The sequence below is a fragment of the Haplochromis burtoni genome, unplaced genomic scaffold, assembly GCF_018398535.1.
Source record: "Haplochromis burtoni strain Fernald_Lab_line unplaced genomic scaffold, NCSU_Asbu1 Contig_981, whole genome shotgun sequence".
Lineage (NCBI taxonomy): Eukaryota > Metazoa > Chordata > Actinopteri > Cichliformes > Cichlidae > Haplochromis > Haplochromis burtoni.
This window is the reverse complement of record NW_024583342.1, coordinates 62,892-77,552: the sequence shown is the minus strand read 5'-3', so window position 1 is coordinate 77,552 and position 14,661 is coordinate 62,892. Positions and strand designations below refer to the sequence as shown.

General features: G+C 38.9%; 2 protein-coding genes across 3 annotated transcripts; both read left to right on the top strand.

The window, feature by feature from the left end:
* Positions 1-258: 258 nt before the first annotated feature.
* On the top strand, positions 259-2,430 carry LOC102299384. The gene is made up of 5 exons (XM_005951601.3): positions 259-389; positions 567-728; positions 1,173-1,670; positions 1,763-1,823; positions 2,076-2,430. The coding sequence occupies exons 2-5, from the start codon at positions 578-580 to the stop codon at positions 2,140-2,142; spliced, it is 777 nt and encodes a 258-aa protein (XP_005951663.1). The 5' UTR covers positions 259-389; positions 567-577; the 3' UTR covers positions 2,143-2,430.
* Positions 2,431-8,312: 5,882 nt separating this feature from the next.
* On the top strand, positions 8,313-10,665 carry LOC102299694 (alpha-lactalbumin). Of its 2 annotated transcripts, XM_005951602.3 has the most exons (5): positions 8,313-8,372; positions 8,660-8,718; positions 9,142-9,611; positions 9,709-9,769; positions 10,306-10,665. In XM_005951602.3, exons 3-5 carry the CDS (start codon positions 9,473-9,475, stop codon positions 10,370-10,372), a joined length of 267 nt encoding a protein of 88 aa, XP_005951664.1. In that variant the 5' UTR covers positions 8,313-8,372; positions 8,660-8,718; positions 9,142-9,472; the 3' UTR covers positions 10,373-10,665. The 2 variants fall into 2 exon arrangements, with proteins under 2 accessions (XP_005951664.1, XP_042072183.1); XM_042216249.1 differs by lacking the exon at positions 9,709-9,769.
* The last annotated feature ends 3,996 nt before the right edge of the window (positions 10,666-14,661 follow it).

Sequence of the window (14,661 nt, the reverse complement as noted above, 5' to 3'; positions counted from 1 at the left end):
ATGAATTGGTTTGACTTTGGTGTCCAGTGATCACGATCACTGTGACCTCAGACCTCTTCCACTCTTGTGAATATTCAGCATTTAGAGGAGTCTATTCCTAGTATGGTTACTCCTCGTAGATGCAGTCACATGTTGTTAAAGCCAATGAAAGGTCTGAATGTCATGTTCAGGTGATAAGTATTTAATGTCATGAGGGCTTTTGTGTATTGTTTGGACAGCGTTAAAAATTTTCCTTTCCCAAGCGAAACTCCCCAAACAACAAACGCAGCAGTAAAACAGGCTGGCCCACTGGTCCTAGCATCATATATAAACCCACAGGCTCTGTCTGTAAACCTACACAGGTGGGGGAAAATTCTCGCAGTGAAAAGGCAAGCTGGTCAACCAAAGTGGTAAGAAAAATTGTATTTCATTTTAAAACGTTTTTTAGTCATTATAATTTGTAAAAAAACAAAACAAACTTCAGTTTGTTCCCTCACTTGCTATAGTGTTTTTATTTTTTTAACCATTTTTTGTTGTTGTAGACCTACAAATACAAAGCGGAGGTAATTTTCACTTTTTTCCCTCAGAAACTGCTGACATGAAACTCGAGTTGCTTGTTGTGGTGGCTGTGGCAGTTCTGCTGCCCAGTTTTTCTGAGAGCCGGATCGTTTCCAAATGCAAGCTCAGAGAAAAGCTCGGTGAAATGCTTGATCTGCCCAGGAGACTGAAGGAAAGAACGTTGGCAACAGGTGAGCTCAAATGTGCTTTGGGTACTTAGCAAAGAATCTTCATAACCTTCAGAGTCAAAGTACAAATCACTTTGGTGCTCATGAAAATCAGGATCAAAGCTGTACCTTAGCAGTACAAAATTATTTAAGTTGACTGCTGCTTGATTCTTCTTCTATATTTGAGGAAAACATTAATTGCATTTGATATATCTGATGACATTATTTACTGTTTACTTTAAACATGCAAATACAGAATCAGTAATAAAGCTTTATCTTAGCTGCAAATACTTTGTGAAGTAATATTAGCAACATGCAATTTTTCTATTTAAATGTCTTTATCAACTGCATCAATAATGTAATTGTAAAGTGAAATTTTTCTACAACACAGAGGATAATAACTGAAAAAGTAGCCACCAAAGTAAAACTTTCTTGTCCTTGTTTGTGGACATGAATGGTTTGTTGCAGTTATCTGTGAAGTACAAAGGAGGTCTAATCTGAACACCAAGTTAGTCAAGTCATTTGGCAAGTGCATCCCTACCGCACCAAACCCAGCGGTGGTCACAACCCCCTCCACAAGCGGAGGCAACAATACGATCACTGGAGCAGCCACAGTGACAAACACCAATTCAACAACCATAGACCTGACCAGCACCACTACTGCTACTACTAACACTATAACTACTGTCAACTCCACCATCAGCTCAGGGAACACAACCTTTGTGTCAAACAGCACAAGTGGCGTGAAAAGACGAAGGCGTGATGCTGATTCACACAGTGAGAAGGGGAAAAAGTTTAGTGAAGAGGAGCACAAGGATGACAGTGAAATGGAAGACGAGGATGAAACGAGCAGTGAGGACGATGACGAATCCAAAAACCTTTACGGGCTCTTTCAGCTGTCTGACAGAGAGTTCTGTGATTCGGGATTATGTCCATCCAAAAATATGTGCCATACCTCCTGCACAGGTGAGTCCTTGCAAACAAGCAAACACAGATTTACTGTTTAAATGTTGCTTTTTTATTGTGTATATTAAAAATGGTTTCTTTTTTCCTTGCAGCTTTTACTGATGATGACATAACTGATGATATTGCTTGTGTTGTCAAGACTGGTTACTGGAAGTAAGTTTCTGGAAAGCACAACACAAATAGATCAGATAAATAACCAAAGCTTTGAAAAAATGTCATATTATTGTGTGATACATTAATTTGCTGATTTATTCATAATATCCATATACTGAAAAACAGCAAAAAAATTCAGTAAGGTGTTGGACCATAATCACGTCTCCAAAGCATTTAGTCTTTAACACTGCTGCAAGGATTGAACACCATTATTGTGTTGCCTAATAACTGCCTTCTGTTTTAATCAAACAGGGAGATCATGAAAAGTGCCTCGAAGTCATGTTGTCGCACCAGGGATTTCTTTGAGGAATGTGACTAAATGGCTGTGAGATCTTGGTTGCTACAATTTCCTAATGAGATCCACCTTCCGTGAGCTGTGATTGAGGAACCGCATGTTCCATTACCAACCAAACAGCGTTTTTTGTTTGTTTGTTTGGTTGGTGGATCATTCAGTAACCGTTGCTTTGTACCTGTATGTTTTAATAGTAATGCCAATAGACCTAATCAGCCCTCAAATTCCTACAAAGTAATGATTACTTTTTCAAAAGTCTAAAACTCAACGCTTTACATCTATTTCTTTTCTTTCAATAAATATTGACTTGCAGCATCTTTGTGTTTGTGTTATTATATATTTATAGTACTTTTAATAGTAATGACAAAACTGCTTCAATCTCATGAAGACTACCTGTTGCTTCACGTTTATTTAACACCACGACATGTGCACCACCATACGAAAAATAACCCTGAAAGCATGAGAGATAAAATTTTGCTCCAACCAGGAGACTTAAAGGTATTTCATTAATCAGAAATAAACCAAGCAATTGGCTACTGTGCAAACCATTAAAATTATTCTCATATGAAATAAAAATGGATTAAACTGAGATATTTATACAGTAAAACCTAAGGACCAAATGTTAAGACTTACTGTTAACACATATATTCCTTTTTTCCTGTTTGTCCTTGAAGTTGGCAGATTATAAAGGACCTCTTTCCATGTGTTTCAGCTCCTATTTACACTTTGCCTCAGGTGACCTTTCTGAATGAGATATTCCACTTTGGACCCTATAGTAGTAATTATAATAGTCTAGTTCTTTTAAAATCCTTTTCTACTTTGACTGAGCACTCACGTATAATTCACTCATTCCCACACACTGTCATATAGTGACTTTTTCCCTAAGTACTTTCTATCTGGCATTCACGTACTTATCAGCATTCAATATAGGGCTTTGGAGCGTGATGTCACGGGAGGTGGGCCACGCCCCCTTCCGCCATGACAGTAGGCCAGACACAGGATACAGCTTCAGCTATGGTTCGTACGTGTTGTGTTGTCAGTTGCAACGTTAGATCACACGATTGTGAAGGCAAGAAGCTGGATAATGGGCTCTCTTTTCATCGTTTTCCATCCTGGAGGCAACGTAAGGGATCCCATGTATCCGATATTACTAAACAAAGACGTCAGGCTTGCATTGCAGCGGTGAGATGAGCGGATATCGAGTTCTGTGCAATCCCCAGCTTTTTGTTGGTTTGAGCTCTAAAAACATACTAAATTGCTATCACTGTACACTAATCCGCACATAACTTCCAGATGAATCACACACCTGTCATTGGAATATTGGTGTACATTTACCTTATGTGTATGCACTAATTTTATCTTACAGGCTTTCGTTATGCAGCTGCAGAGTCTGAAGGTGTGCCCCGTGCAGAAGTGATCGATGAAGATCTGACAGAAGACCAACAACAAAATCACAATGTCATGGAGGCAGTGGACAGCAGTTGTGTTGGACAAGTGGAGGTTGAGGTACCAGCTGCAAATGTGGACAGTGGCGAGCGGACAGACAGCATCGCGGAAGCTAAAGGGCAGACAAAGTATTGTGTGTGCAATGAACAGGGCAGAGGAGAAATAAACACAACACTGCTTGATAAGATTGTTAAGGTTTGCTGTGTTTTGGTGAATATGTGCCCCAGTGTGGTTGTCAAACCAGGGCCAAATGAAACTTGCTCTTGTTGACTATTCATAAAGCTGTTGTGTTGCATGTGTAGTTCATTGTAAATAATTGTACTTTGTGTGAAGTAGTTTCAATAAAACAGAAAAGAATAGTATATTTGTTTGTTTGTTTTTTATTCTTGATCTGTTCACATGTACTTAGCAAGTACATAAAAATGAAATGCAAACTATTTACATGGCAACACACAGCTGGCATCAATCTTGAACCACAAAATGAAACATTACAGGCTATTTAGAGCAGCACGTTGCACATGCAAATCAAAAACTGTAACAAGGAAGTTGTTTAGAAAGTTATCAAGTTCAAACTGACTTACCTATGTCTTAACGACAACGTACTCGCAGCGTGGAGGCTTAAAGATGGACAAATCTTGCACCCAGCCATTTGTGAATTGGATGTGGGCCTCCAGGGATGTATAATTCTTAAACTGGTTTGCTGTGTATGCGCTGACTCCACAGACAAGGTATGCAAAGATATCGGGATAGGACAAAGGCGGTAGGTCATCTGGGTTTCCACTCCACTTCCTTATTTCATACGGGTCCACATTACCGATGCACGCAATTTTTTCAAAGTACCGTCTCTTGGCGTCTGGGTGCAATCGGTCGCGATACAGCCCTTTGTCTTTTGCGCTGATTTTGAGCATGGTTCTGGCAGTCCCGATTCCAACACTCTAACACTGTGTGCTTGTTTTGCTTTCTGGCCTACTGGCATGGCGCCGCGATCCCACAATGCACTGTGGCGTGACGTCAACTCCAAAGCCCTATCTTGCTTAAGGATACCTTGGCATGAACACTTCAGCAACCAGGGATTGAACAACAAACCTTTCAGGTGTTTCTTCCTCATAATTTTGGGGAATTAAACCATCAGTGTCTTTGTTTAAGTTTTAAAATGTTCACTTTCTTTTAGTGCATTCTTACTTTACTTTCCCTTTGTGTTCTTCTTTTTTTGTGATAATAATGAAAAAGAGAAGGAAGAGTCTCTGTTCCTTCATGATTCCTCTGCATATAAATAATAATAATAATAATAATAATAATAATAATAATAATAATAATAATAATAATAATAATGTTGTAATTGAAGATCATTTTCCAGTTAAAATTAGTGAACCATTTAAAACATGGGGGGGTATATAATTTCTGACAAGCTGGCAAAACTCATCATAAAGAGGAAAATAGTGTATGCAGTGCAGCAACAACCGCCCATGCAATTCTTTTGGTCATTAGATGTTATCATTAAGCTGATCATCAAGAGCTGAAGGTATTTAATTTTTCTCATGTCAAGGAAAAGTAAAATAGTCCTTATCATTTATCTATGCGTTGTCTTCCACTTACCAGGGTCGTGGGTGGAGTGAAGCCTATCCCAGCTACCTTAGAACGCCATTATATGAAAACGCCAAAAGCGTCCCCCGATGTCACGGTACTGGGTCCTGTGACCCAGTGTTTTAGTATTACTGTATTTTTTTTGTAATTCGTGTTCTGGTTTGAGTTTTGTTTATCTTATTAACCCTTGTGTGGTGTTCATATTTTTGTTACTCAGCCAGTGTTCATGGGTCTGGTGGACCCGCTAGAGTTTTGGCTTTCCAAATTAACACTATCAAACAATTTTATGTTAAATTACTCAACAGATGTTTAGTTCATCCCAATTACAAGCCACATGAACAGCAAACATGGTTATTTTTTCCCTTTACCTTTGTTAGATCACATTTATGAATTAATGTGCTTCTCGGTTTTTTTGTTTTTTTTTATAAAATGTTATAAAAAAATAAATCAGTTATAATCAAGTGGAGTGAGTGGAAAGACACAACACATTTACACGTGAAGCAATATGTTTCACAACTAAATGGGATCAGCTGCTCATCAATGGTGACATTAGGCCCAGGGTTGTAAAACAGGGGAGGTGGTGCACACACTTATCCCACACTGTCCTGATGGCAGCTAGCTTGTCTCTCTGCCGTCGAGCTGGTCTGTCGTCTCGGTTATCAAAACGGATAATCCTGGAAATTTTGTGGAAGTTTTCCAGAGACATTGATGCACGGAAAGGTTCTTGCCGGTTTCTGCATCCCACAGGGATTCTGTGGATTCCCCTTTGGACCTGAAAACTCCTGCAAGGATAAGAACCCCAAAGTAGGCCTTTGGGGTTCTTAGATGAATTTGGTCCATCTCCTTCCACCTCTCTCCAAAAACACACCTTCCTTCTAGATTACTGCAATCCAGAATAATTTTCTGGATGGAATCTGGGATGAAAAGCTCAAATGAAGACTTGATGTCCTGCACATGAGTAACTGTCAGCCGTGTTGGCCCTGGCTTATCACAGTAACAGCTCTGCAGGGTGGCTCATTTCTTGGGCAAGAAGACCATTCAATTTCACCAGTTATTGACATCCATATTTCTTCACTTGCTGTCTGGTGGGCTTGTTCTGGTCCTGGAGCTGGCTGCAGATGGGGTACTCGTCTTCGTTTTGTTACTAAATGGTGCTCAACCTCATCCTCTTCTTCAAAGTCACTGTCAGACTCTGAATTTTCAGAAATGTGAAATATTCTGAAACCTCTTTGTCAACATCATCATCCGAAGCCCCTCTCTCTTCCAAAATCAATTGGATGGCCCTCGCAGCAGATAATCTTTTGCCATCTTGATCAGTTGTGATAAAGAACCACACTGGCAAAGTCTTATTTATAGTATTATGCCCCTAATTTGCAGGTGGGACAGGGTATGAGAAAATAAAATTTGGATCCCTCAAGAAAGAGGGTAAAATGTGTGGGAATGTCAGAGCAGACGGTGTTGTAGTTGAATTTTCAACAATGTTGCAACTTTGTGCGGGAGCAGGAGGGGAAGAAAACACTATCAGCAGCACCAGAAAGGAGGAAGACAGAGTGTGGGAACACAGGACCTACACTTTCAACACTTTTATTAGACCTGGGTCCAGTGGACCCGAACACCTTGTATGTAATGTAAATGCGTGGGGGGAGGTACAGTATGAGGTCATTGAAAATTAGTTCGGATTTATGTTCTTCACAGAAAATAAGCCAAAGCCAATGAATTTCAGGTTGAAAAAATAATTAATTGTTTAATTTTTCTTTTGAGAAAAACTGAAAACGGTCTCACAGACCCGAACACCATACAAGGGTTAAGTGTTCCGATGCCTGGAGTGCTGTGTTAGTCCTTTGTTTTGCAGATCCTTTTGTGTCTTCTCCCCTGTTCTAAGTCTCCCAGCTTCATGTCTACCTGTCATGTTTTATGTCTCTGTGGTACTTGTTAAATTTATGTCATGTCTGTGTCTCTTACTGTTTCCTGTTTATTTTGGAAGTCTTGTTTCCATGTACTTAGTTTTCACTTCCACTATGGCGTCATTATTTTCATTCCAGTCAGCTGTTTCCTCATGTGTCTCCACTTCCCCTGATCACCTCATATGTGTGTGTATTTAAGCCCTCCGTCTTCCTGTGTTCAGTGTGGTGTCATCTGTGTTCCCCTCCCCATGTCTAGTTTTAGACTTCATAGTGTCCCCTTCACATTTTAAAGTATTTTCAGCATGCATAGCTTTCACAGTCTCTCTAGTCTTGTCATAGTTTATTCCAAGTTTTCTTAGCTTGGTCTCAGCCTGTTTGCTTAATTTTTGTATGCTCTCTTATCAGCTCCAAATAAAGACTAGTTTTTCGTTAAAGTTAATTCCGTCTCCTTGTCAGTGTCCGCACTTGAGTCCTCCACTCATTCTCCATTCGGTCTGCCTCCCGCAGACCGTGACACCTACTTCATAAAAAGTAGCTATGTTTATCCTCACTCACTTTTAGTAGTTCTACTATAGTTAACTAAGACAATGCAATGCTGTTATTCTTGGTCTCACTGTTTCTCTTCTGTCTTGAGTTTTCTCTATCAATCTTTCACGGGAGATATGATTCAGGCAGCTCCTCTACACATATGCCTCACTCCCACTAGAACCTAGTCACTCTAGTTGCCCCAGTTCAGTCATTTGTCATTATGACCGAGTACCAACTCAATGTCCTTGGGGTCACTATAGCAATGTGGCCTAAAGTCCCATGATGTCATTTTTATGCAACACAAGCACAACACTTTACTTTCATTACTTTCATATATTGTTTTAGTAAGTGTCCAAAACATACAACTTTCATTTATATAATTTTTTCAAGGGATCTTATATCTGTATTCACTCTTGTATGCTTTTCATACAAGTTTCACACAAGACAGATACAAACTTTATAAGATTTATATATATCTTTTCCATATGGGGATGTTTAAGTCAATGAAAGCAGTGAAAGTCAGGTGTTGGATGATTTAATGCTAAATGGGCCAGGTAAAATAATGTAATCCATAAGCAATTGCATAACAATAATCAAAACCACATTTGTGTGTTCTTTCATCATCATTAAAAGATTTCCTGTGTATTAAGGGAAACTCCCCATACAACAAAGGCAGCAGTGAAACAGGCTTGTCCACTGCTAAAAGCCATCACATATAAATGCACCAGCTCTATCTGCAAACATACAGAGACAGCAATTTCTTTCAGTTAGCAGTCGATCAAGTGGCCCAACGTGGTAAGTATTTGCTACATTTATAATCGCAATGTTTTCATCATATTATGTAAAAAAACATTTGTTTCCGTACTTTTTCTGTCAATATTGTTTTTTAACCAGCGATTTCACTGTAGACTATAATCAAATGAATGGGTTCTGCATATAAAGAAAAGGCAACCATTTTCCAGCTCCTCTCTTACAAAAATAGACCTTAGAACAAAGTCTTGCAAAATTCTTTTACTTAATGAAAATGTATTTTATTTAAAAAGACATCACAGCAATCGTTTCATTTTCACCTTTTCTGACAGAAAGTACTGATATGAAGCTCACGTTGCTTGTCCGGGAGACAGGGGGAAAGAGGCAACAGGTGAGCTTAAATATGGTGCATGCATAGCAGCATGTAATGGAGAGAACAAAAATGAACACAAAAACGCAAGATTAACACAAAATGAAAGCGTGCTTTTAAGAAATAACTACAAAGAGCTTCATATAAAAGAGAGCAGTCTCTCTCAGGCTCCTTCAGTGTTCATTTTGCTCTTGTGAAGGGATGCTGGAGAACCTAGACCAGTTTGTCTGTTCACTTGTCTGTTCATCTGACATTCAATGAGATAAAGATTTATGGTCCCAGTGACTGAAAAACAATAGTCCCTAAAGTAAAACCAAAGGCACATACATTTTGAAGGTAGCTCATTTGTCTCTGTCACTGTTGTCTTTTTATGTATTTTGGAGGTTGATGGAAGACGACTCTTATCACCTTTTTAATCTTTTCTTTCTTCCTTGTTTGCTGCAGTTATCTGTGAAGTGGACAAGATGTCTCATCTGAACACAGACTTGGTCAAGTCGTTTGGCAACTGCATCCCTGCAACACCAAAGCCAACAGTCCCCGCCGCAACAGGAGCCAACAAAATGACCAATGGAGCAGTCACACCACCAAACACCAATTCAACATCCACTGACCTGACCAATACCACTGCTACTGACCCTATTAACTCAACTATCATCGCAATGAACTCCACCTTTGGGTCAAACGGAACAGGTGGTGTAAAAAGACAAAGGCGGCCACTCACTCAGGTAGACATGAGAAGAACAAGTTTAGTGGGGAGGAGCGTGATGACAGCGAAATGGAAGACGAGGATGAAACAAGCAGTGAGGAGGATGATGAATCCAAAGGCCTTTACGGACTCTTCCAGCTGCCTGACAGGAAGTTCTGTGATTCGGGATTATGCCCATCCAAAAATATGTGCCATGCCTCCTGTAAAGGTGAGTCATTGTTGCAGAAGGAAATTGACATTACTTATTTAAGTGTTCCTTTTAAAAATGATTGCATATTAAAAATTGATTATTTTTTTCCTTGCAGCCTTTACTGACGATGACATAACTAATGATATTGCTTGTGTTATCCAGACTGGTTACTGGAGGTAAGTTTCTGGAAAGCACAACACACACAGGTCAGATAAATAACTGAAACTTATATGTGGTGCATTCATTGTAAATGTACTGTAAAACAGTACCATCATTAGTCACCAGCACAGCTTCAGTGCTCTGTTTCATTCCATCCTTAACTTTGCTGTACAGACTGAACACCATTGTTCCCACAATATTCCTTGATTTGATCCTTTGATGATGGAAGTAGAGAATTCTCTGTGAGATGCTGGTTAGGCTTTATAAAAGGAATCAGGATCCATTTCTGTGTATGAAATTAATCACACTGAAAACTCATGTGTGCAGATTTAGCTCACTGTTTAGAGCATGTAATTCATGTGCAATATGGCCAGTGCAGAGGCCTGGGTTTGAATCTGTCCCAGGATCAATTATTGCATGTCTTTTTCCCAGCTTTCATGTCCTTTGTCCATAAAGTGTATTTAAAACAAACAACTTAATTTAAAGAGACTAAAATAGAGAAATACAACAAAATTGTGTTGTCTAATTACTTCCTTTTGTTCTAATCAAACAGGGATATCATGGACAGAGCCTCAGATTCAGGTCGTCACACAGGGAATTTCTTCAAAGGATGCGACTAAACGGCTGTGAGATCACGGTTTCTACTTGCAGGATCACGTCAGTTTCTTCACCAGATCCATCTCCACTGAGCTGTGATTGAGGAACAGCATGCTCCATTTTCTACAGTGCAGCAGTGTTTTGTTTGTTTGGTGCACTGATCTTTCAATAACAGCTTGTATCTGCATGTTTTAATGGTAATGTCAAGTGATGTAATCAGCCCTCAGAATCCTATGAAAAAAATGTTTGTTTTTTCAAAAGCGTAAAACTCAGCACTTTACATCTGGTATTTGTCTTTCAATAAATATTGCTTTGCATCATCTCTATGTGAGTGTGTGCTTAAATCCAAAACGCAACAGCTTCAATCTTATAAAGCTTGCCTATTACACCCTATTTATTCAAAAGCATCACATGACAAACCATGCTTCGTAAAACGTTGTTGCAACCAAATGACTAAAAAAAAAAAAATCTTTTAACAAATGAACCAAGCAATCACTCACTACAAAAACCTTTAAAATGATTCTCATATGAAATAAAACTGGAATAATGTGAAGTGAGGTATTTAGAAAGAAAAGCTCTTTGTGAGTATTTTGGACCAAATGGTAAAAATCACATTTAACACATTCTGTTGACGTTGGCAGATTAAAAACCATCCCTTCCCACATAACCTACATGTACACCTAACCTCAGGTGACCTCAGTGGCTTAAATTATGGATTATGGTGGGGTTAGTCTAAATAAGGTTTCATTTGATCATCATCATTATTATTATTATTATTATTATTCACTTTGCTAAGCATGTTTTATAGGCCGATGGATTGTCATCCAAAGAGCATAAAAAATAGTTAAAATAATAGACATTTGTGGATGTGTCTGGAAAACTACTTTTCAAATTATTTGCCACTCTATAAAACGTAGCTACATTTATCTTTGTTTTCACTCGGTAGCTCTAGCTAAGTGAGGCAAGTTTTCCTGGTACTTTTGGTCTCTCTTTCTGTTCTGTCTTGAGTTGCATGTATCAGTCTCTCACTGCTGATGTGACTGTGAATGCAAGAAGATAATTCTTTTTCAGAAATGTTGGAAGCAGAAGCACAAATGGGGAATATTTCAGAAATGCACCTCACAGTTTCTGAGAAGACTGAGCAGATATCAGCTTGTATGCTGACATGGTTTCGAAACAGTGGGGGTGGGAGTGGCACTAAAACTAATATTAACAAAACAGGCTGCTTTAAGGCATGACTCGCCTTTTATAACCTTGTGCCAAATATTTACATTTGATTTGATTGCAATACAATTGACTCCCAGGTGCAGCATAGTGTTGCAGAGGTAAATAGTTGAGTAAACATTTTTAAAAACACTTAAGACCCCGATTTCGTCACACCGTAACAAGGCTATTGTTTAGGTGGAGTGATTGGAGCTGGTTCGTCTGAAACTAAATATCATTGTTATTGTGTCCCTTGTGTTTCAGACTTCCTGGAAGCTTGTGCTGTCATTCAGCGTGTTTAGGTAGTGACACGGCAAAAATAACCACAGCAAACTACTTAGACCAACCCCTTCTGCAATCTGTGTTAGACTGGAAAACCTTGGGAAAACTTTGCCCCAGAAAGAGAATAATATACCTGATATGTTTGTTCCTCTGCATAGACAGCAGCTGTAACTGGGAATTTCCCTAAATTCTGAATTAATAGGAGATCCAAGGAGATGTCTCTACAGCTTTCTAATAGACAAATATACTAAAGTGTATCAGGGTTATGTTTCCTGATCTGCCTGTGAATAATCCCTCTGGTTTATGTTATTTGATATTCAAGTCAAGGAAAGGTTTAAACGTCATGCTCCGTCATCATGAGCATTTTGGCATGTGGGCTTTTGTGTATGAAATACATGCTGATCGGCGTTTCTGCCGCAAGTCCCGTCTCTCTTGTTTATTTATCTCCCACTTTGCGCCAGAAAGAGGAAACTAGCGGAGGTCACGTTAAACAACAGAAGCACCTTTAAACTTGATCAGCTGTTGTTAGAATTTATTTAATATTAATTTCTAGTATCAGCTGATGTTTGCTGGAGCCACAGCTGTAAAAGCTGCTGGTCATGATATCGGTTTGGTTATGTGGTGAGAGGGAAACATGAAGATGAAACCAGGAGATGTCCTTACTGAATCATCAGAGCTGAACAGTGATGGAGAAACAGGTTTACCTTTTAGGTGACATGAATGAGTTGAAGGGAAGTTATGAACTGTTTCTGAGAGACAAATAACAGCTGGTAAATGTGCCGGGGCGGGTCTAGCAAAGTTTTGCAAGGGGGCAGGTAGGGTTTTAACAGGGAATAGGGGGACAAAGAAAATACTTTTCTTTCTTATTCTCATTTAAAATGTCTAGCTTTTAAGCAAATAATTATCCGAATCTTACAACCAAAGTTTTCATCTGATGTAAAATTATAGAAATCCTTTTACAAGTTTTTTTTCCAGGGTCCCAACATAATTTCTTCAGAAGTACTGTATCATGATGCCAGTATTTTCCAATTCATCTACTATTTTCTAGATTACTGTACCAGTACGTGTGTAAAATGCCATCAAAAAGTCAATTAAATTTTATTCTTTCTCACCTGTCTTTCTGTCTCCTTTCACTTTTATAAAGGTTGCCATGTTAGAAAAAATATTTTGCCCTGCCATGCTGTTTATTGATGTGGATATAGTATAATACACTAATCTGATTATTATTTTTAATATTCAGTAATGGTCATGTCTCACCTCTAGTCTTCTCTGTCTTAATTTCAGGTTTCCACCATATGTTGTAGATAGTTCAGGAAGTTAACTCAACCAAGCAGTCTTTGGGTTTCGGCTAAGTACTGTTTAGAATACCAGAATATGGAGGATGGTGTAGGTTTACGTTTATTAGATTGATACATATGTACCAACAACACAGTATACATCATTGTCACAACGACATTTGTTTTCATTCAAAGGCTTTATGGTTTTCCCTATAATACCTGGTGGGCCGGTCTCTAGTGAAAATGCCCAGGCTGATTCTTTTGTCCCAGTCCAGCCCTGCTCAAAGCACTTTATATTGTAAGGTGAAGGCCCTACATGACAAAGGCACACTGTGGAAGAGATTTATAATACCTAATAATTAAATTCAGAGAGCGGTTTAGACACAAGGTGAATGAGAAAGGTGACTGAAATAAAACATGGGAATCCCCTAGCAGCCTAGTCCTATTGCAGCATAACTAAGGGAGGGTCAGGGTTAACTATATGCTTTGAGTAAAAGGAAAGTTTTAAGCCCAATCTCAGATGCAGAGAGAGTGCGTGTTCCCAAACTAAAATCTGACCCGCTTCCACAGAAGAGGGGCCTGAAAGCTGAAGGCTCCCACCTCTGCAACTGGCTAGATACTGCATTTCTAATATGGTGAGGGCCTAATTCCATACAGAACTTATCATATGCACTCAACTTTCACCTTAAAACACTACAAAGTTTCCCCAGGTGCACGCCTGAACTACAGCTTAAACTAGCACCCACTGTTAATCAGTTGTGCTACTTTCTTTATGCAAATGTTTATGAAGCTGGAGAAATCTGCAGTCAGCTGAGAGCTGAGAAGAAGTCACTTGGATGAGTGACGAAATATTTATCCCACTGCAAATGTTATTTCCAGATGACATACAACAGAACCCACATTTTGGGATTTCCTTACCTGGATGATTAACATGCAACAAGACACAAGTGCCATAATTAATTCCTCTCTTTCCACTGCTGGTGTTCATGTATCTCTTAAAATAACCTCTATCACCCCCTATTCTTAAAAAAAAAAAAAAAAAAACTGGTCTAAATTCCAGTAACCCTTACAATGTTAGGCTTATTTCCAACCCTCAATTTTCCAGCATCCGCAGTATAATCTCAACACCAGTCAAACTTAATTAATGTTAACCAATATGAGCCATTTCAGACCGTTTTCTATTCAAGACACAATGCTTAATCAGCTTTTATTAAAATCACCAATAACCTCTTCCTCTCATCTGATGCTGGCCTTCTCACTGTCTTAGTCCTACTCGCTGCGTTTGACACCATCTCTCATTGTCTTCTGTTAGAACAACTGGCTTAATATATCTCTCTGACAATTTGTTCAAGGTAACACTGTCTGCGGTCCATTACCCTATGTTACACATGGTGTTTCTCAGGGATTAGTGCCGGGGCCACTGCAATTTATAATTTAACTCCTTGCTCTTGGAGATAGATAGATAGATAGATAGATAGATAGATAGATAGATAGATAGATAGATAGATAGATAGATAGATAGATAGATAGATAGATAGATAGATAGATAG